Source organism: Chiloscyllium plagiosum, unplaced genomic scaffold (assembly GCF_037043375.1).
Source record: "Chiloscyllium plagiosum isolate Xiang-an unplaced genomic scaffold, Cpla_swu_hap1 HiC_scaffold_12, whole genome shotgun sequence".
NCBI classification, from domain to species: domain Eukaryota; kingdom Metazoa; phylum Chordata; class Chondrichthyes; order Orectolobiformes; family Hemiscylliidae; genus Chiloscyllium; species Chiloscyllium plagiosum.
Genome location: NW_028270150.1, coordinates 76,560,564 through 76,587,400, shown reverse-complemented (window position 1 = coordinate 76,587,400; position 26,837 = coordinate 76,560,564). Strand labels below are relative to the sequence as shown.

At 36.7% G+C, this 26,837-nt stretch overlaps 1 protein-coding gene across 8 annotated transcripts in view; it reads right to left on the bottom strand.

The window, feature by feature from the left end:
- LOC122555022 (MSL complex subunit 3-like) overlaps positions 1-26,837 on the bottom strand; it is a 48,636-nt gene that overhangs the window by 7,858 nt on the left and 13,941 nt on the right. For 2 of the 8 annotated variants that reach the window (XM_087992953.1, XM_087992952.1), the window contains exons 3-13: positions 25,559-25,654; positions 24,446-24,546; positions 18,792-18,916; positions 15,479-15,601; positions 14,133-14,293; positions 13,403-13,558; positions 11,317-11,421; positions 10,030-10,292; positions 8,448-8,548; positions 5,625-5,724; positions 3,540-3,624 (exon numbers count right to left, since the gene is read on the bottom strand). In XM_087992953.1, coding sequence (XP_087849079.1) covers positions 3,540-3,624; positions 5,625-5,724; positions 8,448-8,548; positions 10,030-10,292; positions 11,317-11,421; positions 13,403-13,558; positions 14,133-14,293; positions 15,479-15,601; positions 18,792-18,916; positions 24,446-24,546; positions 25,559-25,654 — 1,416 coding nt within the window. Of the gene's footprint in view, positions 1-3,539; positions 3,625-5,624; positions 5,725-8,447; positions 8,549-10,029; positions 10,293-11,316; positions 11,422-13,402; positions 13,559-14,132; positions 14,294-15,478; positions 15,602-18,791; positions 18,917-24,445; positions 24,547-25,538; positions 25,655-26,837 lie in introns of all 8 variants that reach the window. The other 6 variants (XM_043700609.2, XM_043700608.2, XM_043700615.2 and 3 more) reach the window with 4 other exon arrangements.

Below are 26,837 nucleotides of genomic sequence, written 5' to 3'. Positions count from 1 at the left end.
TTCAAAAACTGGTTTAGGAAAGCACAGTTAATTCTTCATTTTAAATTCAACACAAAAGGAAAATTTCCAGGAAATAATGTAATCTGGAAAGCAAAAGAACAGACAGAAGAAGGCTTATGCTTTGTTGCTATTTATTATGTACTCTTTGTTTAACATTCAATGATAAACTCTTGAATATCTGACACAGCCCATACTGGTTCTCTTGTAATTTTCTAGAATTAACTGCTCTAAAAATTGTTAAATACTGAAGTCCAGATTTTGTCAAGAACCATCCTCAAAAGGTTTGCTTGATTTTATACAAAAATCAAAGGATCAGCCTTCTACACAACCCATTAAGAGCTACATATCCATTACTGGTCAGACAAACTGACAATCTGTGATAATTAGGGAACTGAGATTTCTCTGAAATTGCTTTCTTGGCTAATTTACTGGTTTTAAGTAAATGGGATAACAGCTCTGTTCAAACAGCAGAGGAAAGCAATTTCAGATAAATGCACAATTCATTTGAATTCATTATCTTATAGTGGAATTTCAAGATCAGAATTTGTAAAACACAAGTTGACAGATGGTCAGGTTTTAAATTTTCTTTTTATAGTTGATGTTACCATTTGTATTTCTACTGTAGATCAAAAGAAATCAAGTAAGGAACAGAATAGGTTGAAATTCATGAATTAGAGAAAGAAGTAGTTAAGAAAAAGTCATTATTTTATCTTATCAGTTTAAGAAAAAAATTATTTGTCTGCTTGTTATCAAACAAATACCTTGTTTATTACTGTGGAAAGATGATGGCCTAGTGATTTTATCGCTAGACTGTCAATCTAAAGACCAAGGGAACATCCTGGGGATCAGGTTCAAGTCCTGCCATGGCACATAGTGGAATTTCAATTCAATAAAAATCTGGGATTAAGATTTGTTGACCATTGTTGCTTATCGAAAAAACCCAGCTATTTCATTAATGTCTTTTAGGGAAGGAAACTGTCATTTTCACCTGGTCTGGACAACATGTGACTGCAGATGCACGGCAATGTGGTTGACTCTTAACTGCCCTCTGGGATGAGCAATAAATATTAACCTAGGCAGCAAATGCCCTCATACAATGAATTTTTAAAAAACTTTATTGGCATTTTTCATATTACCTGACGACAGTTTTCAATGTGACATCTGACACTTGCTGGTTCTTAAATGACACACGTGTAACACTTTTCAATGAGAGAAATATTTTAATTAACACCGAAGAATAAGCTAACAAATATGAAAGTGAAGGCAGAAAAAGACTGTCTAAACTGTCCCCTTTAATTGTAATCCATAATGCATCAGAATGTGGATTTACCTTCTAATGTCTGAGGAGAAAAATAACCTGGCTAAGTGCAAGACTTTGAATGAAAAAAATATTCTTTGACTCTTTAGGCGATTGTAATAGTTTTTGTGTTAGTTGACCTTCACCTCAAATGGCAATTAGTCTAACTCTGCTGAAGGAATCAACCTTCACAGCACAAGCCTGCAAATTGTTCCATGGGTTCAACATTATCTATGGAAAGAAAAATTGAAGTAAGGTTGCTAACACCACTTACAAATATAACCCTATCCTGCTGAAATAATATTCCACACAAAGACAATCAAATTCCTTAAGTATTTTAGAAACACTGATTGAACTGTTCAAATTTAGACAATAAGACAGGAGCAGAAATTTGACCATACAGCCCATTGAGTCTGCTCCACCATTCAGTCATGGTTGATAAATTTCTCAACCCAGTTCTCCTGTTTTCCTCCCTTTGATCCCTTAACAATCAAGAACCTATCTATCTTTGTCTTAAATATACTCAATGACCTGGCCTCCACAGTGTCTGTGGCAATGAATTCCAAAGATTCACCACTCTCTAGACAAAGAAGTTTCTCCTTATCTCCATTCTAAAGGGTCTTCTCTTTACTCTAAGATTGTGCCCCGAGGTCCTAGTCTCTCCTGCTAATGGAAACATCTTCCCAACATCCATGCTATCCAGGCCTTTCAGTATTCTGTAAGTTTCAATTAAATTCCCTTCTCTTCCTTCTAAACTCCATCGATTATAGACCCAGAGTCCTCAAATGTTCCTTTCATTCCTGGAATCATTCTCGTGAACCTCCTCTAGGCCCATTCCAGCAACAGTACATTCTTCCTGAAATATGTGGCCCATAATTGCTCACAATATTCTAAATGTGCTCTGACCAGAACCTTATAAAGCCTCAGAAGTACAACCTTGCTTTTATATTCTAGTCCTCTTGAAATAAATGCCAACATTGTTTTTGCCCTCATAACTACTGACTCAACCTGCAAGTTTACCTTCACAAGGAACTTTAAAATCTTACCAACGACCAAGCTCAGGCTAATTAGCCTGTAATTTCCCAGGTTTTGCCTCACTCCCTTCTTAAACAGGCAGATTACATTAGTGATTTTTCAGTCCTTTGTGACCATCCCTGACTCCAGTGATTCCTGAAAGGTCACCACTAACACTTCCACTTTCTCTTCAACTATCTCCTTCAGAACTCTGGAGTGTAGTCCATCTAATCCAGGTGATTTATCCATCTTCAGACCTTTCAGTTTTTCTAGCACCTTCTCCTTGGTAATGGCCACCATACTCACCTCTGAACACCCCATCCCCACTGCCCCAACCCACCAATTCTCTCGAATATTTGGGATGTTACTCGTGTCTTCCAATGTGAAGACTGACACAAGGTATTTGTTCAGTTCCTCTGCCATTTTTTTGTTCCCCATCACTACACCTCCAGCATCATTTTTCAGTGACCTAATGTCCACTTTTGCCGTTTATATACCTAAAGAAACTTTTGAAACCTTCCTTTATATTATTGGCTAGATTACCCTCATATTTCATCTTCTCCCTCCTTAATTCTTTTTTAGTTGGCCACTGGTGGTCTTTGTCAGCTTCCCACTGCTCTTCCCCACATTATATGCTTTCTCTTTTGCTTTTATGCTATCCCTGACTTCCCTTGTCAACCATGGGTATCTCATTCTCCCTTTCATAGCTTCTTTTCACGAGAGAGGAATTTTTGCTGTGGCTCCCTAATTACTCCCAGAAACTCCTGCTATTGCTGTTCTACTGTCTTTCCTGCTAGGGTCCTCTCCCAGTCAATTCTGGCCAGTTCCTCTCTTATACCTCTGTAGTTGCCTTTATTCAACCGTAATACTGTTACATCTGATTCCAGCTTCTCCCTTTCAAACTTCAGAGGAGCTTCTATCATAAAATGGTCACTACACTTTACTAAAGTATGTGAACCCAGTACCTTGAGCCTACCTTACTAACTGAGGCGTAGCAAATGGGGATTTATCATTTGCTTTTGAAGAGATCAAAACTAGACACAATATTTTCAATGAAGCCTAACAAAAGTTTTGCAAGAAGACAAAAAGGTATGATTTATTTTAATTGTTTGCCTTGTAAATGAAATCCAGAACTCTGCTTTAGCTACAATTTTAGCTGATTCTCAACCCATTGCAGCTCATTACCAATAATGCTGCAAATATCCGTTAACATATTTTAATTCCTTACCTAAGGAACAGCTCAAGGTGCTTTACCAAGACCTTCAAATTCCGGTCAGTAATTTGCATTTTTCCCAACAACTCTGGTAGCTTCACTGCAACAAAATAAAATAAATCACAGTTGAACTCAGTTTTGTTCTAAATGTAAGTTGTTAAGTCTGTATTAAAAAGTGGAGAAGTATTTTTTCCGACCATTTAAATCTGGTCATATGTGAATTTTTAACATTGATCATACACATTTTCACAGAAATACCTATAGTCACAAATTCAAAACTGTACACAATATAATGCAGTTTGGTCAATCATTGAAACATGTTAGGGATTGCTGTCCAAAGAGAAAGCAGTTAGTTTGATGCCATATTTTTGTTAACGATAGATACAACAAATGATGGTCAACTCCTAAAGATACATTCTAGCTTAACATTCAATACCAGTTAGATTAATTCAAATATTTCCAGGTAAATCATTGAACCAAACCGCAAAGTCAACTGCCTTTCGACTCATCATGCCTGTACCAACTCGTTGAAACAGCTATTCAATTAATTCTACTCCCTTGTTGTTTTCCTGTTAAAATGCAAAATATGGTAGAACTAGATTTTACCAGGGAGGTTTAGCTGCCATTTTTGGAAATTTTGTACATTAAGAATGAAATGCTCTCTGATATTCAGGTTTTGAACAGTTTTCCATTTAACAAAAATGATTTGATTTACATTTCGTTTCTATCATTTTCAAGGCACACTTCAGTGGAATTTTTCATGCCTGTTGAAAAGCTTTTAGAATGGCAGTCAGGACAAATGTAATTGGGCAGGGGGCAAAAATTCAGTTTCCTGATGTTGGATTAAAATGTTACAATTAAGTTCTCTGGATATTTCATGTCAGTCACCTTACCCATGTTTGCATTCAATTGCAAGTCATTAACACAAGTCACCCCAATCTGCTGGAAATATATTCATGGCATAATTTCACTCACCAAAAACAAAATACATGTGTTCACAAATCCACCATATGAATGAAGCGTCTACCTGACAGGGTAAAATTCTTCCTCCAAGTTTGAGTGAATACAAATGTCTTCCGTTAATTGGTACTTTAAAACATTCCTATTCAAAATGTTTACTGTGAGAGGTGAAGTCTCTCCACTTTTATCAGCCCAGGAGTCATTTGGGGCCTGGTCTGTTGGTGTTAAACACTTACAATGTTAGAAATGAAAACTGATCAGGTCAACTAGCCTGTCCATATGAGGCAGCCACACTAGCTGCTAACAGCAAACCTGACTGAAACAGGCAAGTAGGTCTGAACTCAAACAGGCTTCATTCAAAAGCTCATATTTTTGTAATTGTGTCCTTTCTTCTGAAAAAACTAGATTTGTAAGGTTAGTGAAATGATGGTGCATAAGCTGCTCGGTGTAGCTTATTTTGTGCTTTGAAGTGTGTACCCTGGCAGATATGAGAAATGTGGTGCCAAAGACACGACACAATTAGCTACAATGAAGTTACAGACATTGATTGCACATGAGGCAGGGAGATGCCTGGCACCTAACCTGATGTATGACAATTCTCTAAAGTGGGATTGCAATGCTCAGATCATTCGTACTCTTGCGGCACTGAAGCCAAGTACTTTTAAGCTGCCCAAAGCAACTGAATTCCTCAGTTACTTCTGTCAGGAATGTCTTTATTAGTCAGGATCGTGTCTTATTACCATCCATAGGGAAAATAACTTTTCTTCTCCTACATCAGCCTTCAGCACAGCCTGTAGGGTTGCATCACTAAAGTACAGTGCCTCCTTTTTTTTGCCTAATCTTTGATATTTCCAAGGGTCGGTGGGGGTGATGAGCAGAGGTTCAGTGATGCTCCTGAGTTACAGAAACTGAAGTGTTGTCTTCGTGCCTTTTAAACATGGCATCCAGATTTGGAACCCGGAAGATCACAGCAGGAGGCAGACCTCAGTGTCCACAAATTTTGGTATTTTATCCTTGTATGAATACATAATAAGCCAAGAATAACATAATTCCACGGGAAAACTTAAACTGCCACCGTGTGGAAGTAAATTCTGCCTTTTCAGTTTCATCCACTGAAAATAATAATGCATGATGACTTACCAAACAGTCGCAAAAGGTGGTGAGCTCCATAGATATAAGAGGGTGCAGGAGGCTGTTCAATCAGTGGATAATTATCTGGCATCATTTTCCAAGACAAAACCTGTTAGACCAACACAAAACTCAGTTTTCAAGTCATATGCAATGACTAAATTAATAGCTTAGGTAACAACTTTTCAACAGATTAAAATCAGTTCCAATTTACACCAAGACTCCTCAATGTGATAACATTTGAAAAGCATATTGGTATACTTCATACCTGTCTACTTGATCTTGTTCAAGATTTATTTTGCTAAATCTTAAACACCAAGACTCAATCTGTTAGCCAACTTTACAATTCCAATTTCATACTGTAAATGCAATGAACTGAAATATATTATGCTTAAAATAGCCAAGTTTATATCTGCTTGCATTGACAAGTCTAAACATTTTAGGCTGATACTACTAAGAAATATTCTCTATTCTCTACATTTCTCAAGTTCAAAACAAAAAAGTAGACTTCTAGGTAGAATTATTGGAAATTTTAAAGTGATAAAAGGACATCTAGCAGATTTCTTTAGATCTCTGAATTATTTACTGAACTTTTAGTTCAAGTATAATCTTCAAATCCAGACACTCCTAGCCACTATATTTAAATCACTGACATACATCTTGAAATAGTCCTTCAACTTGGTTTTCTCCCTTCCTATCAGTATTTAATTGAATTGGCTAATTTCCTCTTAATTCGATATAGTACACTCTCCACTAGTCTGGTACATGATGAAATGCTTTTCCAACCTACCTAATAACCTACACACATTGCATTTTCCCTAACATTATACTGGCTACTTCTTCAGTTATGTCACATGCCATCCAGTTGAGTATTTTTCATAATTTTCTCTTACTTTATATTTAGCAATGTCACCTTTAATTAAAGCATTGAATATTACATGCCTCCACCAGGTTTCAACAAAATTGCCCCACCCATCCACCTCCAGTATAAAATGCCTGAGATTTGCTTTTCTTAGCAGCTAGGATACTCTTCGTGCTTACTATTACAATCCTGGCAGCTATTGAGCTCTGCAGCTACCAGGAGTGAGGACACTGCCAATCAATCAGCTTAGCCACAGCTTCTGAGGGTAGGACTTCTTTCTGAGTAAGGGAGTGAAGTCTTGTAATTATATAAATTAGCCAACCATGGTTGTGGACAGACTTCAAATGGACAAATTGGCTTTCAGTCAACTTCTACCCAAAGATGTCAATCTTTTCCCTTTAAAATTTGTTAAGTAACAGACTATGAAAAACTTAGGTTCACTTTACTTCTTTTTGAGTATGACAATTGCGCTGTGGAGAAAGCAGAAATACGGCTTTGCATTAGAGAATCAGCCATAATTCTATTGAATGGCAGAGCTTTAGTCTCAAAGGGCCTTCTGGCCTATTCCTGTGTCTACATTAATCTCTAGTCCACTCTGAACAGATTGGGCAATAAAATTCCTTGTGTTTCTTAGAATTATAGAATCCCTACAGAGCGGAAGCAGTCCATTTGGTCCATTGAGTCCACACTGACCCTCCAAAGAGCATCTCATCCAGACCCACCCCCCTTACCCTATCCCTGTAACCCTGCATTACCCATGGCTAATCCATCTCGCCTGCACATCACTGGGCACTATGGGAATTTAACAAGGCCAAACCACCTTATCTCTACACCTTTGAACTGTGGGTTGAAACCAAAGTACCCATAGGAAACCTACGCAGACACGAGGAAAACATGCAAACTCCACACAACCACCCAGAGGGTGGATTCGAACACAGGTCCCTGGTGCTGTGAGGCAGCAGTGCTAACCACACAGCCACTATGCCCACTCTTGATATTGAATATTTCTGAAAAAACTACATTTGTCCAAGTTGTCTGTCTCTTTCATAAACAAGTGAACCATAACTGCAAAGTTTTTCAAACTACCCTCCATATTGTTACAGGACGTTTATTCTACAGAATTTTGAAAAAGGCAAACAAGGAAACTGTAATTTGACCCAAGGTTAATTTCACAATTCGAATACAAAACTCAATCAAAGCTGTCATCCTAAAAATGTGTTGATTCATCAAATAACCTCATTCTAAAGCTGCATGAATATAGTTTAAAATATTGTGACAAATTCAAATAAATAATTTGTTGCTATACAATTAGTCGTTTCAGCATGAGCTCTGTCATACTTATCCTATCTATCTATAGAAATACACATTATCCCATACTTAGTTTCATTTCACTATTAACTGAAATGCTTGCCACCTATAAATAAGTCCTTGCCTCATTCTGTTGCCACAACCTCATTCAGCTCTTTACACCTTCATGCATCCTCTGATTCTGCCCTCTTTTAGATGGCATATTTGTATCATTATTAACTGCAGAACTATAGATCATTTCAGCGCACAATCTGAAATGCTCTGGTTGAGCACCTCCACTTTTCTAAGCGCTCTTCTCTCTTAAGAATGGATTCCAATTTGTATAGTGGGCTACACCATCAATTGCTCTTCCAAGAATCTTCCTCTTCCTTGGAATGAGTGTGCTTGTAAAATGGTTGTCATCATTAACTGGCTATGTAATCCCAAATGAGTTCCGGCTAAATATAAAATAATACAACTGGAATGTTTCTCATTGGCTAGTAGAAGTGCAAAAAAGTGTTGACTTGTAACAATGGCAATTACTAAAGCATGGATTGCTTTTGTGGAAGGCAGAAACAGGTTCGCAATAATAACATACAAAATCAGAAAGAAGTACGACAAATGGTCTTTTTAAATAATATATACACATATCCAGAGCCAAGAAAAAAGAGATTAGGAACTCCTACCTCATTCAGTTCATTACTCCTCCTGCAGTCAAACACTGTAACCCCTTCTTTACTAGGTGTGAGGGTGACAGGAGAGGAAGAGCCACTGTGGACTGGTGTTTCTTTAAAATACATTTGAATGAAACAAAAATAAACTTTCATTTCATAAAGTTAGCAAAATGAAAAAAGGACAGGGCACAAGATGTTACCTCCAAGCAGAATTCTCCAGCAGGTTAGGCAGCATCCAAGGAACAGGAGAATCGACGTTTCGGGCATAAGCCCTTCTTCAGGGCTTATGAAACGTCGATTCTCCTGTTCCCTGGATGCTGCCTGACCTGCTGCGCTTTCCCAGCAACACATTTTCAGCTCTGATCTCCAGCATCTGCAGCCCTCACTTTCTCCTCTAGAATTCTCCAGCACACTAATATCTTAAAACAGTTTAAATGTGCAACTTATTTTCAGCATTCTTATGAGAAAAACTAGTACAATCATAAAATTCAACATTGAAGGAAGTCATAACAATTCCATGAAATGAAAACAGAGTTTGGCACATGTGGCCATCATAAAAGAGAAATACTGGTTATTTCCTGCAAGCGAAATTTCCCAGGGTCTTGGCTGAGTCCCTACTGTGCCTGATCTGTATTAATGACCAATATACAGAAACCCATTTCAATGCTGTCAAGTTCACAGAGGAAAATATTGACAGTACAAAACAATCAGCAACCTGCAAAAGAAGTCAGATAAAGTTTGCAATTGGCCAATTTAGTCGCAGGTGAAGTTCAATATAGTTAAGTTGAAGGTGTTACACGATTTGGGGAAATAGATCCACAAGGAGATCACTGAATGTGTGGGAATACCTAATCAGGAAACAAGAAAGGATATGGGGATCATGTGGAACAGCTATAAGCAAGTAAAATGTTATTTCTACTACTAGCCTCAAGACATCATGGTAAAGTTACATAGCGCTCTGATCAAACCTTCTTTACATGAGGCATCTTTCAGTGAAATTGACAAGTCAGTGCTTTGGGACTTTGACCAGTTGGAAATAAACAGACAAATCCACGTAGAGGATCACTAAAGGCATACAAGGAAGACATCCACGCTATCAGATTGGAAGCCAGTTCCAGAAGGTAGAAGAATAGATTTACAAACATCTGACTTACGAACACTCATCCTTATGAAGGTGGTTCCATACAGAGTGCAAATTTAAAAGATCCAACATATAAACATTTTCTGTACTTACGAACATCTACTTCATATTGCCCTGCATTGTGTTCTGACCTGCATATAAATTGACTTGCAAAGAGACCGTCAAGGACAGAATCTGTTCACAACCTAGTGACTGCCTGTAACCACGCCCAATCTCATATACTTGGCCAAATCTAACATCTTACCTTACTAAAACCATACACTTCAAAACCATTGATACCATTGGTTTAAATTGCAATATCCTACAATTAACCATGGCTATGTCACCAATTATCTTTAATAAAAAGGTGGCCTACGATCACCACAGCAAAAATATTCACAGGTGCAACCTGGAAAAGGATGTCTTTTCAATTAAGATCATCACAAACTTACAGTTAAAGTGTTAAATACCTACTTTTCTCCAAGTGTAAAAGCAGTCTGGGCATTTGGGCAGGTTCATAAAAGCGGCGCTTTGACTGTGGGGAGGCACTGCTTTCAGACAGCCTGTCACACCCTGATGCATGCCGTGCTGATCGCCTCAATGATTGAACAGATTCAGGATCAATTTTCCGTCTCTTTGGTGTTGCAGGATCTCCCGACAACGGCTGACTATCTGTGGATTGTGGTGTTGACGGGTTCAAAAGAGGAGGAGGACTTGGTGAATGTTCCTTTTGAGGTCTATTATTTAATAAGCAAAATAAGAATTTAATTAGATGCAATTTTTAAGTAAACAGAGAAAAAAACAGATGAAGTACCACACCATCAGACATATTGAGAACTGACACACATAAACACACAGCTATAATGCCAAAGTGAACAATGATCCTTGTTAGGAAAACCAAAATAATGTATACAGTGAACTATATTCTCTAAACAACTCTTACTTTTTACATTTATCAAAGCCTTTGTTATCACCTTTTACATATCTGATAACGTTTCTTTATTTTTCTCTTATAGCACCTTCACCTCCCAAACACTTCCCATATTTCATGACATTATAATCTTTCATTATCCTTTTCTTCCCATGCTTACAACATAAATTTCAGTCTAATTTTAATCTCAATTTATGAATGAAAACTTTTGTTGAAACTATCCCTTTTTGGCTTAAAGGAATATATGTAGTTTGTATTTTCTCCCTTTCATATTTTGGGATTCACTAACTTGGATCATTAATTATAGGCAAGGTGATTTAATTCTACCAGGACTCTTACTGTACATTGCATTTTATTTTTGCCCCAGCACCTTTATCCCAAACACTTCATTAACCTTTTATATTCTTTTTTTACACTGACCCTAACAAATATTCGGGTCACTATTTATCCAATTATTTCACTATTCTGACATCAGTTATGTATTCCACTTCATTTTCTAGAACTATCTCAAGCAATGCTTCTTTCCTTGTTGGACGATAAATGTACTGATCGGAAAGCAGTCTTGGATGTTGTATAAAAAGCTTTTCCCATTTTGACCCTTTAATTTGCATCAATCTTGAGATAGTTAATATCACACAAATCGACATCCTGATGATTTTATTTTTTTTCTAAACTGTCGAGAGATTTCCCCACCAGCAAATTTCTAATATCTTGCACAGTGTAGCAATGCCAACAATTGTGTAATTTTCTTTAGTCTGTCCATACAGTTTCTGACCTCACATCTTATTTTAAACACACTTACAGAATCCTTTAACTATTCTTCCACCTACCCAGCCCATGCTCCTCTCAATCTCTCATGAAAAGGCGGTAATCTTGCCTCCATTATTGCCATTTTGCAAAAATTTTCATTCCAAGTATTCCTGACAAAATAAATGCTGAAAAGATTAACAATTCAAGACTGTAAAACCGACTTCTACCAAATATGATTTTTGTAGCTAGTTCGGTTCTTGGAAAAATAAATATCTCTATTTTATCAAGATCATAAAATCTATTAAATTTTCTATTTTTGGAAGTTACTTACTCTAGCAAAGTACTAGTTGATTAAATAAAACTGGTGATAAATGTTCTATCTATCCAGTGCACTGATCCCTGTCAAAAATATTAAATCATCCCTTATTCACTTATGGGTAAACATTGATAGTGTTAACATTTGAGTTTGCAACTAAAAGATGTTTCCAGGCAGGACTTCAATACAAATGAAAATAATTCCCAACTCTGAAACGGAACATGAAATTTGCAAAACAAGCTGGTTTTATTTAATTAGCAGTAAATAATGCCTGCAAGCAGGTGTTAATCTTTGTTTGAAAGCTGCATATGTTAAGTATCATTGTACAGTATATTAATACAAAAGAATAAACTATTGCACACTCTTAAATTAAAAATGACTTTGTCAAAGCAGACTTTGGGCGGCACGGTGGCACAGTGGTTAGCACTGCTGCCTCACAGCGCCAGAGACCTGGGTTCAATTCCCACCTCAGGCGACTGACTGTGTGGAGTTTGCACGTTCTCCCCATGTCTGCGTGGGTTTCCTCCGGGTGCTCCGGTTTCCTCCCACAGTCCAAAGATGTGCAGGTCAGGTGAATTGGCCATGCTAAATTGCCCGTAGTGTTAGGTAAGTGGTAAATGTAGGGGTATGGGTGGGTTGCGCTTCGGCGGGTCAGTGTGGACTTGTTGGGCCGAAGGGCCTGTTTCCACACTGTAATGTAATGTAATGTAATGTAATCTAATCTAATCAATCATGGCCGAGTGTAGTACATACATCAGACCAATATACTTCAGTAGATTGATACTATCACCAAAAAGCAGTAAAAATGTTCAAACAGAACTAACAACATTGTGAGCACACCTTAGCTTTGAAATAAATCCCCAACTATAAACAACAGCTTCTGCTCACAAAAATATGTGCCATCTTACAGGAAAAAAATAACAAGTACATCACAGCAAAGGGTACTGAGAGCTGTATCTTCCTGTGCCATTTCTGCATTGCTGGTGAAAGTAATAATGGTGTTTGGAAAACAATACGTTAATAATGACATAACCAATGTGCAAATATTGTCAAGAATTGGAACCAAGATCAAAATAAATGTTTCATCAATAGCATGTAAGATCTCTTATCACCTATTTGGGAACAGGGAAAACACAAATATATACTTTGCTATAATATGCACATTTCCAATGAAATAATAACATTGAAGTGAAGTGGGAGTATATGAAATTCAAAAATACAGGACCATATAAATATTAACAGCTTGTTCCTTCTCAAAGAGTTGCTAGAAGTATTTGCAACAAGGGTAATCTTGGTTCATCCACATCAGATGATTTTGGATTCAAGCACATAGCACAGGATAGGCAAGCACTGAGAGAGTGCTACTTCGTCGGAGGTACCATCTTTTGAAAGAAATGTTCAAAAATTCAAGTGGACAGAAAGATTCCATGGCAGTAATTGAACGGTAGAACATTTTGTGTGTTCTGAAATAAAAATTCATTCCGCAAATGACACCACTTTACCAGTTTGACTGACCCTTTACTTCACTTGCTGCTTGTAGGACCTGTGTGTGAACTGGCTAACTGGTTATTGCATTAATCAACAAATGTGATTACATTTCCAATTCACGAGCTTTAAAGTGTTTTAGGACATTGAGAATGTGAACAGTCCTATAAAGATTGAAGTAATTCTTGCTGTTTTTGTTTCCCTGTAACGTGGGGAATTTTCCTTATAAAGTCACGGAATATAGTTCAAACAGAAGCTCCGTACTTTGATATGGGTACCAATGTAATTTATTTAAAATCCCCTTCACATCACCACAATAAAATGAGCTGTGATGATCTCATATCCTCAGGCAAAAGAGAACTTACCTAACATTTGACAGGGTTTCCTTGATTGGAACAAAGAACTTAGATGAAGTGACCTTCTTGAACTGAGCATGTTCATACTGGTAGAGCAAAATCATGGGTAGTGTAAAGTCAAATGTGATTCTTAAACCATCCACCATTTCTTTACAAAGTTCAACACTGCAGAATAGAAAATATTTCATTACTCAACAAGAGCCTTGTTTATTTATTTGGTCAGATGTTGCAGTAAATATAATAGTGAAACCATCAGTTCTGAAGTTATTAAGGAGTAAATAAAGCCAGCAACTTCAAATTCTACTCTTCTTCAAGCTTTGCTCCAAAAGGTATCTCAAAGCATTGAATAAATGGAAAAAAAGTAAAGTTGGGATATTTACATGATAGACAACAACTCAACATGCCAGAGAAAAAAATAAAACTTGTCTGTTAAAGTACATTAAAGCTTATTCATTAACAAAAACATTACTGACACTAAAAAATAATTTTTTACAAAGCCATTCAAATTTTAATTATGATTGTTGTAAGTAATTTTACCTGTTCAGATTGAATGTCACACAGTAACAATTCTTCAATTTGTTTGATTAATATTCCTAATCCCCTGCAGTTTTGGATTTCTAATTATTTCAGGTTCCAGTGCAAATGGCTAATGAAGTTCAATGTAAAATGAATGGCTAAATCTTTCATTGTTGCTGACCAGTATATTTTTCCATTTCCAAAACCCATTATGTAGACTTACTTTTTCTCAGGTGGAATGTAATGAGGATTCATTGGAATCTGTGAATTACTCTGATGATGACGACACCTTTCATTGGCTGAAAAGGCTGCATTAATTGCAAAATGTTTCACATAGGATTCCAAAATATTAATAATGTTCGTCTGACATGGAAGCTTCACCAACTGAAAAATAGATTATCCACAATTTTATACTAATCTGTAACTTTTAAAGTTATAAGCATTTGAAAATGAACATTAAGCATAATCCAAGTTAAAACCTGAAAGTGCCATAATTGTCCCAAAGTAATGACTTAAACAGGAATACTGTATACCAATCTAAATATCCAGATACTGGATCCAGCTGTTTAGTATTAAGTCAATGAAAATAAAAATTAAGAGATGTGTAATGGAAGGCCATTAGCTCCAATATTACACTATAACCCATTTATGTCACAGTTTTCAAGGTTGTTATTGTTACAACTGTAATGGTTATCACAACTGGTGGACTTTTTCTTTCAAAAGTGGCTTATAACAATTAGATTTTTGTATCTTGTAATAGTGACATTAATGGTTATGGTTAAATATAAGATAGTTTGTACAACAGAATAAGTAATATCATGTCTTCATAGAGAAACAGCTTTTTATTGATTGAGAGATGCTCGTCATGGAATGGGTGCTACTATACTTCAGCTCAACCAACTCAAAATGTAATGGATCATGAGGCACTTTGTGACGTCCGAGTGTGACAAGGTTTTTTTTTAAAGTCAGTTGTAAGTATGTACAAGATCTGCAGAAAGATAAAGCATTTGTACAGTGGTTGAACATGGTCTCCCATGGATGATATGCATGCTATGGGTGCATTTCTTACAATATGTTTATACAATAAACCATTAATACTGCCTTAACATAACCACGGTAAGGCAAGTGGAGTAAATTATAGTATACATCATCAAAACATACATAGTTACAATTGGCTATACTAAAACGTGTTCATTATGGAAAAGTCAACTTCCGAAACTTCACATTGCTTACCCTCAGAAGGTGCTTCTGGCAGACCTACACTTAAAATACATATCCTTTCAATATTGGCAAACATTTTTAACATCGATGCAAAAGATGAAAAAAAACTTTTAAAATGGTATGCTGTACAATAGGAAATATAGAGCTGAAAATGTGTTGCTGGAAAAGCGCAGCAGGTCAGGAAGCATCCAAGGAGCAGAAGAATCGACGTTTCGGGCATGAGCCCTTCTTCAGGCTCATTCTCCTGCTCCTTGGATGCTGCCTGACCTGCTGCACTTTTCCAGCAACACATTTTCAGCTCTGATCTCCAGCATCTGCAGTCCTCACTTTTTCCAATAGGAAATATACCTTTTTTCTTTTGTTGATGTAATAGCAATCATCCTCAAGTTTCTTTTTCAAAATGTCTGGAATTTCTATATTTATGGTTTTCTCTTCCATTTCCTTTTTAGAACAAGTCTCTTGATCATCCTTCTAGATTATGAAGAAAATTGGTTATATTGGATCAGTTAAACACACCACAATACCAACTCCAGCTGTTAGATTTTTTACATCTCCCTGGTGCTAAGATGCCTGCGGCAGTAAGAAGTGTTTACTTACAATGGCTAATGGTTATTTAGTTGCTATTGTTCACGCATGCATGTATATTTGTGTATTCACATTTTCTTTGAGGGGTGTGAGGGAAAGAGAAACGGAGAGGAAGGGGGCATGGTTACTTGGTGAGCCTGAGATCTTGCCACTCTCATCAATAACACATTTAACATTTTAGAAAATTATTTTTAGGCATGAAATCTGAATTTAAGGTTAATTACAAATACAAATTACAAAATGGCTAAACATAAAAGTACTTTGTATGGCTTTACGGTTGCTGGGCTTCATAAGACTCTTCTACACATCTCCTTTAAGTCAAGGAAACAAGAAACAGTTTGGAGAGGGAGATGAACCTCCGACAAGATCTCAGATGTATGATATGAGGTTTTTGCTGAGTTAATAATCAATATTTTTTCTGTAGTTTAGTGTACTATTGTGTACAAAATGGTATATACGTTAACCAGAGAAGCTTCCAAAAAAATGTGGTTTGACCCATATATCACTTAGTGCAAAATGAGTTTAAAATGTGAATTGCCAGCCTGGGTTGCCAGAAAAGTAATTTAAAAAAGAAAATCGATAAACCATATTAAATTATTGTGGCACGGTTTACTGAATGAATTGGTTGTCCAAAGATACTTTAATGACAATCAAAAAATAATTTTACAATGTTAAATGCATTGTTTTTTGCATCCAGTTCAGCAAATTCTTTCAATGTCACTTCACCATGGCATTCTTGTAAGGAGTTCACTCAGGTTTGATGCTTTCAAGGTCAAAATTATCCCTCCACAACAAATCATTTCTAACCATTAAACTGAATATTCCACATGTGAGCAATCTGCTAACACTTGATGCACTAATATGGTGTTCCAAGATGTGATAATGATACCATACCATGCCCAACACAGCAAGTAGATTTTTAGCCTTGTGCAGATACAGATGTAATTAGAGGTAATTTAAAGAGAAATGGGGAAAAAAATAGTAAGTCAATCTCATTCTCTTTAGAAAAAAAAAGCAAATAAATATCAAGGTGATCTAAATTAAGATTATTAAGATTGCTTAGAGAATTAAAAAAATGACAGGAAATAGAAGTTAAAACTTTGATAAAATTTTAAAAGAATAAGATTTCTCCAGCCAACGTAAAATAGAGTTGTATAGTATGTGACCAAGGAGAGTCACTGAAACAAATAAATGAGAACAGAACATGAACTGATCTTCTTGGAAAAGAAGATATAAGGTAATGAAAGAAATGCACTATATAGCAAAAAATGCAGGTAGATAGGTGTTGATTTCTTGTTTATAAAACCCCTAATGCTTTGTTGTATATTGTTCCTTTGCATTCTGTGTTCAAGATTCTTGATACCAAAGTTCAGATCAGCTCTGCATCAACATTAAGTTCTAAGAACTGCAGCACTTCAAGAAAGTAGCTTGTCACCACCTTCTCAACAACAATTAGGAATAGACAATAAACATTGACCTAGACAGTAACATCCATACTCACAAACAAATTAAAAAACAGACAGAGCTGTCTATATCCAAACAATTAGAATCAATATCATTCAAGTGAACGTCAATGTAGCATATCACCATCAGACATTCCAACTATAAATTACACCATTTTGGCCATTTACATATCATTGTTTTTCTTAACAGATCTATTTTATTTTGATTTATTCTTTAGATGTGTATATCACTGACAAGCTGGATTTACTACTAATTACTGTAATTATCATTGTACCTGCCCTGTCTTTCCCACATTTGTAATTATACTTTTGATCATCCAATCAAAAAAGCAGAATTTCATTCCCTAGGTTCCAAACTCTCCTGTGAGATAAAATGTGAGTCCCAAAGATACCAGTGACATGACCCAGACAGCAACTGGAGGAAGATATCCAATTAAGTGGTCACACCTAATTAAGGCTGGCACGCAAGCTCCCAAGAGTGGAGGATTATTTGGAGGTTGCTCAGCACTAATTGATCGACAACCGCCATGAAAGTAGACCTTGCTGAAATCGGAAGGTAAGCAAGAGGGCTCTTTCATTCTCAGTTGCCAGCCACAAATTAGGTAGAGAAGACAGCCAGGAGAGTTTGGGCTTTCAGAGGTCAGCAGGAAGCCCTGAACAGTATCCAGCACTGCAAAAGTAAATGTGATGGACTATTTTTCATAGCAGGGTATTCCAATTAGATTGGAGTTTTTGGCCTCCTGTACTCCTTTGAGAAGGTCCTTACAATTTGATACATGGATCCTGATCTATCAGGTGTTCTCAATTTTTGAACTGGCAGATGGCCAGTTTACAGGACTCAACATTTCTTTTAAAATTACTGGGGAGGAACACCTCATTGAAAGGCTGGTATGCCTTATGGTGCAGCATAACTGTAACTTCATCATCTCCAATTCCTCCACCTCACCAGAGCAAAAATTCAGCCCAATATCTCCTGAAGCAGCTCGCTGTCATAGTTCATTTTATCATATTCTTCTGAAGCACTCTGGGACATTTTATCATGATAAATTTATTGTTGTTCTGATAATACCGGCTCATTATTTAAGTGAAACCAGTGATGGTTGTATTTGGGCATCCTAATTGTAAATCTTTGGAAAAAATAAAGTCTACAAATTTTTATTGCGTGTTATTAGTTTCTGTGATTCAGAGGTTACTGGGGACTGTCAAAATAAAATTCAGAAACAAGTTCAATACGGATAACAAATATAGAAATGAGAGACACTAAAAAACCTACAACTGCATTGTAAGTAATAAATTTACAAATTTTAAGAAAACATACAGAAAATATTTTATCATTATGGCAATTTGTCTTCCTGCAGACAATCGTCACGGATGATCTTGCACACATTCACAGGGCATTTTATTGACACCAATGTTATTTGAGGATAGTATTACAAACATTAAAATATGCTTACTTTCAGGAAAAGAAATGTTTTATTTCTATTCCTTTTCTATTTTTTATTCAAATGTAAACTTCTAGTTTTGATGACAAATTATACACCTGAAAAGTTACCTCTACTTCTCACAAAATGTTCCCGATGCTGTTGCTTTAAAGCATATTTTGTTTTATTTACCATATCTATTATTTCTTCTGGTTCACTGTCATCTTCACACTCTAATGATTCGTCATCTGTGCCATCTATATCATTGTCATCATCGTCGTCATCATCGACCTCATCGTTAGAAGTAGCACTTAAAGCTTCAAAATGGAAGGAAAACATTTTTATTATATATCCGTCGAAAATGTCATTAGTTTACCAAAGATTTTAGAGAACACAACCATTGGCAGGGGTTAGGGGCAACAATACTTAAAATTATTAAATCTAATGAGGAAATTCTATATAGAGTATTAGGAACTTTCAGCTATGCTTTTAAGAGCTTTCTCCTCACTAAAAGGAAAACATTCTTTTCATTAGTCTCGCGAGTAATACGTTAGTTTTCCTCTGTCAAGGACTTGAGATTTTCCTGTGTTTTGACTCAAACTTCAATCTTGGGAGTATCTATTGCTTGAAAAAAAAACTCTTTCTGCTAATGATTGTAATCCATTCAGGCCTTTTGTACCATTACGTTTACAGCTTTACTAAATAATTTTTAAAAAGTAATGTAACTGCTCAAACAAATGAACTTTCCAGAGTAAACACTTAGAATTTAGTGATTCTTAAATCATGAGCAAAAATTCCATTCAGGAACTGAACAAATGTCATCAAAACAACCTCATCAATATGTTTTAAAGAATGTTGAATGCTTAGTACAGTATCAATTAAAACAAATCTTTTTAAACATAAAATACAAAGGTCATACACATTTGCCTTTATTTACACTGCTATTCCCCATTTCTGTAGAAATAATGGCCCTGTGATAATTGAAGGTTAAAATGGTAATCTTTTCATTCCCTTCAGCTGCCATAAATAAAATAATGTTGGCAGTGTAATATACTAAAGTATAAACACACACACAGTGCAGAACACCGCGCTATAAATTACAAATGTATAACGGAGATAATAAGAAACTTTAACATGCCAATGTAATAAGACCTCTATTCTGTTCATTCTTCTTGAATATGAAATAGATCACAAAACGTTAAAAATATGACAACTGATTTTTGATCATTTTGCTAAACATAAATACTTTACCAAGACAAAGGTGCAACATGTAATATTTGTGGATAAATGCTTTCTATATCTTGCTTCATTGTATCTATTTGAAAAAAATGTACATCCTGACACAGAAGCTACAGGCCATAAGTTGTATAAAAAATAATTGCAGGCTTTTCAAATCTTAGACCATGAACACATGCAACAGAAATGCACTTTAGCCAGCATTAACAAGGGCAAAGTGGCTCCTTCATCTCTCTGCAAACTCACTGGGAGGTGGAACCACCCTCAGAAGAACAGCTGTCTACTGATTGGATTGACCTGCAGCTCCATCGGCCCTGGAAGGCCAAGGACTCAGTAGCAGTTGTAATAGAGGGCTGCCAGAAACGAGATTAGAATAAATAAGAGGTTACGTGCACTGTCACTCTGTGCATTGTGTATTTGAAATCAGTTTTGGTGAGAAATGCAGATGACAGCATAAAATTACTAAAGGATATTGACAAGTGAATGGGCAATACTGTGGCAAATGGGAGCATAATATAAGCAAGTGTGTGATTATCCCTTTTCAAAAGGATAGATCAGGTTACTTTCTAGATGGAATAAAGTTAAATACAATGGATGTCCAAAGAGATTTGGGAGGATACATCTTTAAAGTGTCACAAACAAATGCAGAAAATAATCAAGAAAGCTCATGAAATGCTGGCATTTATATCTAGGAGGTTGCAGTACAAGAATGCAGAAATTGTACAAAACTCTGATTAGCCCCCACTTGGAATACTGCAAGCAGATCTGGGCACCACATCTTCGGAATGATATACTGGCATTGGAGGGAGTAAAACGTAGGTTTGCAAGAATGATTCCGGGACAGCAGGGATTATGTTATGAGAAGACTTTGTACAAATCAGGCCTGTTTTCTCTGGAATTCAGGAGGTTGTGGGGTGATCTAATCGGACTCAAGATATTAACAGGAAAAGACAAAGATAAACTATTTCCACTAGTTAGGGGTTCCATAACTAGGGGCAATAGTCTGGGAATTAGAACCGGCCTGATCATGAGAGATGTTTGAAAGCACTTCTACACAAAAAAGGGTATTAATGATTTAGAACTCTCTTACACAAATGACAGTGGATTGTTGTTGTTAATTGTAAATCTGAAATTGATAAATTTTTGTTACAAAGGTATTAGGGGATATTGACCAAAGACAGGTATATGGAGTGAGGCAAAAAGACAGCATGATCTCACTCAATGGTGGAACAAGATAAAGGGATGAATAGCCTACTCATTTGTTCCTGAGGCAAGACGGGCAAGTCCTTTGGTCTTTTTCTTTTCCTTTGTCTTCTTCAGTCTTAACAAGCTGAAAAGGAGCAACATCACTATAGAAACATCATTTTACTGAGGAAATCCTGGAAGCAGCATAAGCGGAACAGTAGCCATAGTTAAGTACAAAGTTAAAAATCACACAACACAGGTTATAGTCCAACAGGCTTATTTGGAAGCACTAACTTTTGGAGGGCTGTTCCTTCATCAAAATAAACCTGTTGGACTGTAACCTGGTGTTGTGATTTTTAAATTTGTACACCCCAGTTCAACACCGGCACCTCCAAATCTTAGTTAAGTAGGATAGTATAAACATCCAATGTCTAAGTACTTAAGTTTTTACTATCTAATCTTTAAAGTGAATTGGTTGCCAGGTTAAGTAGTGCTGAAAATAAATGTTTGGTAGTACAGAACTTAATCATTGTTGAAAGGAGATACGTTGAAACTTTTCATCTGAATTAAGAGGCAAGAAATAGATTTGACAAAAAAAACACACCAATTTATACAGCATAAGAATAGGGTGCTGACTGATCGGATCATAACTGGCATGGAGATGTACCAAGAACAATGAAACATCACCTTAATCCCCAGACCAAATAGGGACATTCTGAGATGAAGAAAAATTTGGCTGTCTCCATGACCTTTGTTTTTGCAAAAGATGCAAGACATGTACAAAATCCCTTTGCTTACATAAAACATTATCCTGAATATTTAAAGATGTTGCTTTGAGAATGTGAGTTATTTACTACTCTCCATATCGGAGGATTCAGACCGATAAATTGAGAGGAAAAGTGAACAAGAAAACATCACTGATAAAGACTGAAAATAGGTACAGAGGGCAGTTAAAGTAAAATGGAACCTAGAGATCTTCCCTATATAAATAGTACACAAGTAGTAGGAAGTGGGGTGGGTATTTTAGAGCCAAGGAAGGTGATGAATGCTTCAAGGGGCATGGCCAGTATAGAATACTTAGGTCATTTGTCCTGGGGTATATAGTGGATGAGGAAGCTGACAAAGTATCAACAGAAGGAGTGGTGATAAACAGTGATGGATAAGGTGAACACAGTGAGGTGAAAGGCTGGTTGTGCTTACACTGGATAAATAGCCTGGTCTGATCGCTTGTATTCCATGTTGCTTAAGGAAATAAGTGTAGAGATAATGGAATGAATTGTCATAATCTTCCAAATTTTACCTGGCTTTGTGGGGGTGTCAAAGACTTGGAGAATTACAAATGTCATATCCCAAATCAAGAAAAAAAAAAGTGTGAAGACATTGCTAATGACTACAAGCCAATCAGTTCAACATCAATGGTGGGTATTGTTTTACAAATAATTATCAGAGGAAAGAAATATCCACAAGCACTTGGAGAAATTTCAGCTAGGTAAGCACAATCAGCTCATTTCCTTAGAAGCCAAAGCTTTCATTACATGGAAAGAGGTCCTTCTGTCCATCCCGTCCATGCTGGTCCTGGTGCATTTATATATTTTAATGTCATTTTGCATCATCTGCAGACTTACATGCCTTGCTTTTTCCAGTACTTCTTAAATGTCTTGAAGGTTCCTGACTTGACCACCCTTTTAGGGAGTAAGTTCCAAATATCCACCACCCATTGGTGAAAAACATCGATTCAATTTCCATCTGAACCTCCTGCTCCTTACCATAAAACTGTGGCCTGGTTATTGAACCGTTTACTATGATTGAGGTGTGCACACCTCAATTATGTCACCCCAGGACTCTGCTGCTCTGACAAAACCAAATCTTAGCCTATCTGGTTTACCTTTATAGCTCCAGCCCAGTCAACGTCCTGGTGAATTTCCTCTCCATCATCTCTAGTGCAATCACTTTGTTCCAATAGTGCATTATCCTAACTGATAGGGAAGGCTGATGACGGAAAAAGACAATTGATATTGTCTTTACAGATTTTAAGAAAGCTTGGATAAAGTACCAGTCAAAGGGCAGATAAACAAATTGAGGTGCATGGAAGTGATGAGTGTCAGTTTGGATTTTAAAAAAAATGGCATAAGGATAAAACAGTGAGTTGTGGCAGATGATTATTTTTACCTAGATGGTAATAGACAGTAGTGTTCTCCAAGGGTCAGTGCCAAGAAAACAGCATCTTTTGTTGTTGTAAGTTACTCAGGTCTTGGAAATTTGGGGAAAATCTAGACATACAGCTACTAATGAAGATAATTTCAAACAACGACAAAAGGACTTAGACAGGTCACACCAGCAGATATAAATATTTTGCCACAGTTTCAAAGGATGAAGGATTAGGTTTGAGAAGCTGGGGTTACAATTGAGGGACAATTTCATAGAGAGATACAAAACTATGGCAGGTTTAGAGTAAACAAAAGTCTGAACTTCATTGCTCCTCAAAAGTGGAATCGCAGGCAGACAGGGTAGTGAAGAAAGCATTTGGTATGCTTGCCTTTATTGGTCAATGCAAAGCGTATAGGAGTTGGGAGGACATGTTGTGGCTTTACAGGACATTGATTAAGCCACTTTGGAATACTGTGTTCAATTCTGGTTTCCCTGCTATAGAAAGGATGTTGTGAAAAGTGAAAGGGTTCAGGAAAGATTCACAAAGATGTTACCAGAGTTGGAGGGTTTGAACTGTAGTGAGAGGCTGAATAGGTAGGGGTTATTTTCCCTGGAGCGTTGGAGGCTGGGGGGTGACCTATAAGAGGTTTATAAAATCATGAGGGGGACGGATAGGATGAATTTCCCCAGAGTAGCAGAGACCAAAATTAGAGGGTATAGGTTTAAGATGTGAGGGGAAAGATTAAAAGGGACCTAAGAGGCAACTTTTGCACACAGAAAGTTGTATATGTATGCAATGAGCTGCCAGAGGAAGTGATGGAGAGAGGTACAATTCCAACATTTAAAAAGGCATCGGGATAGTATATTAATAGGAAGGATTTAGAGGCACATGGGCCAAGCACTGGTAAATGGGACTACATTAATTTAGGATAGCTAGTCGACATGGATGCGTTGGACCGATGACTCTATGACCTGTTTCTATTCGCTGGTAATACAGGGACTATGGGTCAGAGACTTAAGGTTTTTGGGAAGAAATGCAAGGAATAATTAAAAGAACATATTTTCTACAGTTACTGAATGGAACTTGCTGTCTAAGAGGGTGGCAGAAGCAGAAATGATGAATGATTTCAAAAGACATTGGCTAGCCATTTATACAAGTAAATGTACAGACTTAGAGAGAGCACATGAATGGAGTTGCTTCAAGTTGGCTATCGATTTGATTTAATGAAAGGCCTCCTTCCATGCCATATGATTCTACAACTTAAAAAAAAACTCACAGTTTTCATCATTGTCTTCCTTTTCATCCGCAGGGAGACTTTTCAGCACTGAGTCAACACCAGGTAGCCGGCAACGACGCTTCTTTTTCCCTTTGTTTTTCCTAATCACATGAAAGTTAGTATTAAACCTAGCAATCTTTCATAGATTCATTTCATGACACAAGAACTTGAATAATTTCCAGAAGCAAAATTTAGTTAAACACTTTTCTAAATCTTACAAAAAAGACAAACAAAATATCCAAGTTTAAATTTTAAATAATGTCAATTAATCTGAAAACAATCACTTCAAAAATTTAAGGAGCATGGTAATAAGTTTATATCAGCATACATAAAATAGGATGCAGTTTCTGTAACCCTCAAACTGCATTTATTGCATTTAACATTTTGCAATCATATTTAATTACCAAGAGTCAGTTAAGGTTATTCAATACTTTTCAGCAGGACTATTTATTTCTAATCCAGCACAGTTTGACACCAATACAAACAAAGTCACATAAAAGAAGTGAACATTTATATATCTCTTGCTGGATATGGTCTTCAGCTGGATAAGTTGTAAGTGGTCCATGGTCCTTCTTTCACAGCACTGCAGATAGAAATCTATGAGGCAGCTTCAATCATTAGATCTTTGTGTACGTGATGTACTGAAGTTTCTGCGCGACACTGTACTGGCTGTAATTTCTGTACAAATTTTACTCATGCTTGGGACACAAATGTCAGCTCATTATCAATCACAGCATCCTTTGCATGAAGGCAACTCACACTGAATATCTTGGAATACTCCAGTTGTGGCTTTGCACTTTGACTCAAGTCAAGAGCACGTTTACTCACCTTATAAACCTGTTCTTATTGGGGCCTGATTCCATTTGTGCAATAGCTATGCCCTGGCAGCATATTGTATTCAGAAAGAAACATGAGAATTCATTTGATTCTCAAACTTCAATTCATCAATCCTTTAGGTTGAACTTCCGTAGAACTTCTTACTTGCCAGATTTCACATAAAAGGTTTTTGCATTTATCTGACCAAGCTGCCAAGTTTTTGTTTTAAACAAAGTTATTATTTTGCAAATATTTTGGGGTATGTAATGATGCTTACATCACGTAAATTATTCTTACATGCGAGCCACAGCTTTCTTGGCCAATTTACGCTGTAATCTGCGATTTTCATCTGTGTCACGAAGTACATGATCTTCTGCTGCCCATCTATCCCAGCTGGAGACAGGAGGATAAAGACAGGTAAAAATAAAAGGCAACAAAAAAAAAGAAAACTCAAATCAAAAATGAAGTTTACAAAACCGAAATAAAGCCATTAACCCATTCAAAAGCATAAATTTACTTTCCAAATGTGAAATTCTTACTAATCTGTCAGTGAAAGGGTTAAAAGTATATTTAAGGAAAAAGGACAGGCCTGCTAAAATCAAAATTTTAAAAACACCACAGCAATTCTTTGAAGAAATTAAACTAAATGCAACATGATATAGAAGTGCTTACTTACCACAATGTATTTACTAAACATGGGAAAATAGAATCCAAATATTCAGCAGGTATTAGGTTCAAAGTGAATCAGGTACTTGATATTTTATTTTGAAAAGTAACATCGGATCCATTCAAAATAGGATGAATGATTCAATAAATAATATTTAAATAGAATAAATCTTGGCCTTTGTTGCAACGTCTGCTATTCACAAAGAGAGAGTTGTGCAGCACTAGGTCTTTTCAATTTTACAATGTAATCATTAGACTTCAACTTGGTGCTACTGATTTTAAATTACTTTTGTAGAAGCTATTTGACTGTTGTGATATGTTCAGATGTAGAAGATCATAACAATGGTACAAATAAAAACCAATCAGTAACCATGTAAGTAGCCACTGTTTTAAAAAAAACGATAAACTGGACTTCGATTGTTTGCAGCTAATTCATTCCTACCATACTGAATTACTGACACAAATGCAAAGTTCCAAACACCAAGTCCATTAATTGTAAAAATGTAACTTGGAAGGAACATTATACAAGCCTAATCAATGAAATAGATGACTGAAGGAGTGAAATTTAATAGGAACAATAAGAACAATGTGGGCGGCACGGTGGCACAGTGGTTAGCACTGCTGCCTCACAGCGCCAGAGACCCAGGTTCAATTCCTGCCTCAGGTGACTGACTGTGGAGTTTGCACATTCTCCCGTGTCTGCGTGGGTTTCCTCCGGGTGCTCCGGTTTCCTCCCACAGTCCAAAAATGTGCAGATTAGGTGAATTGACCTTGCTAGATTGCCTGCTAGTGTTAGGTGCAGGGGTAAACGTAGGGGAATGGGTCTGGGTCGGTGCGCTTTGGCGGGTCGGTGTGGACTTGATGGGCCGAAGGGCCTGTTTCCACACTGTAAGTAATCTAAATCTAAACA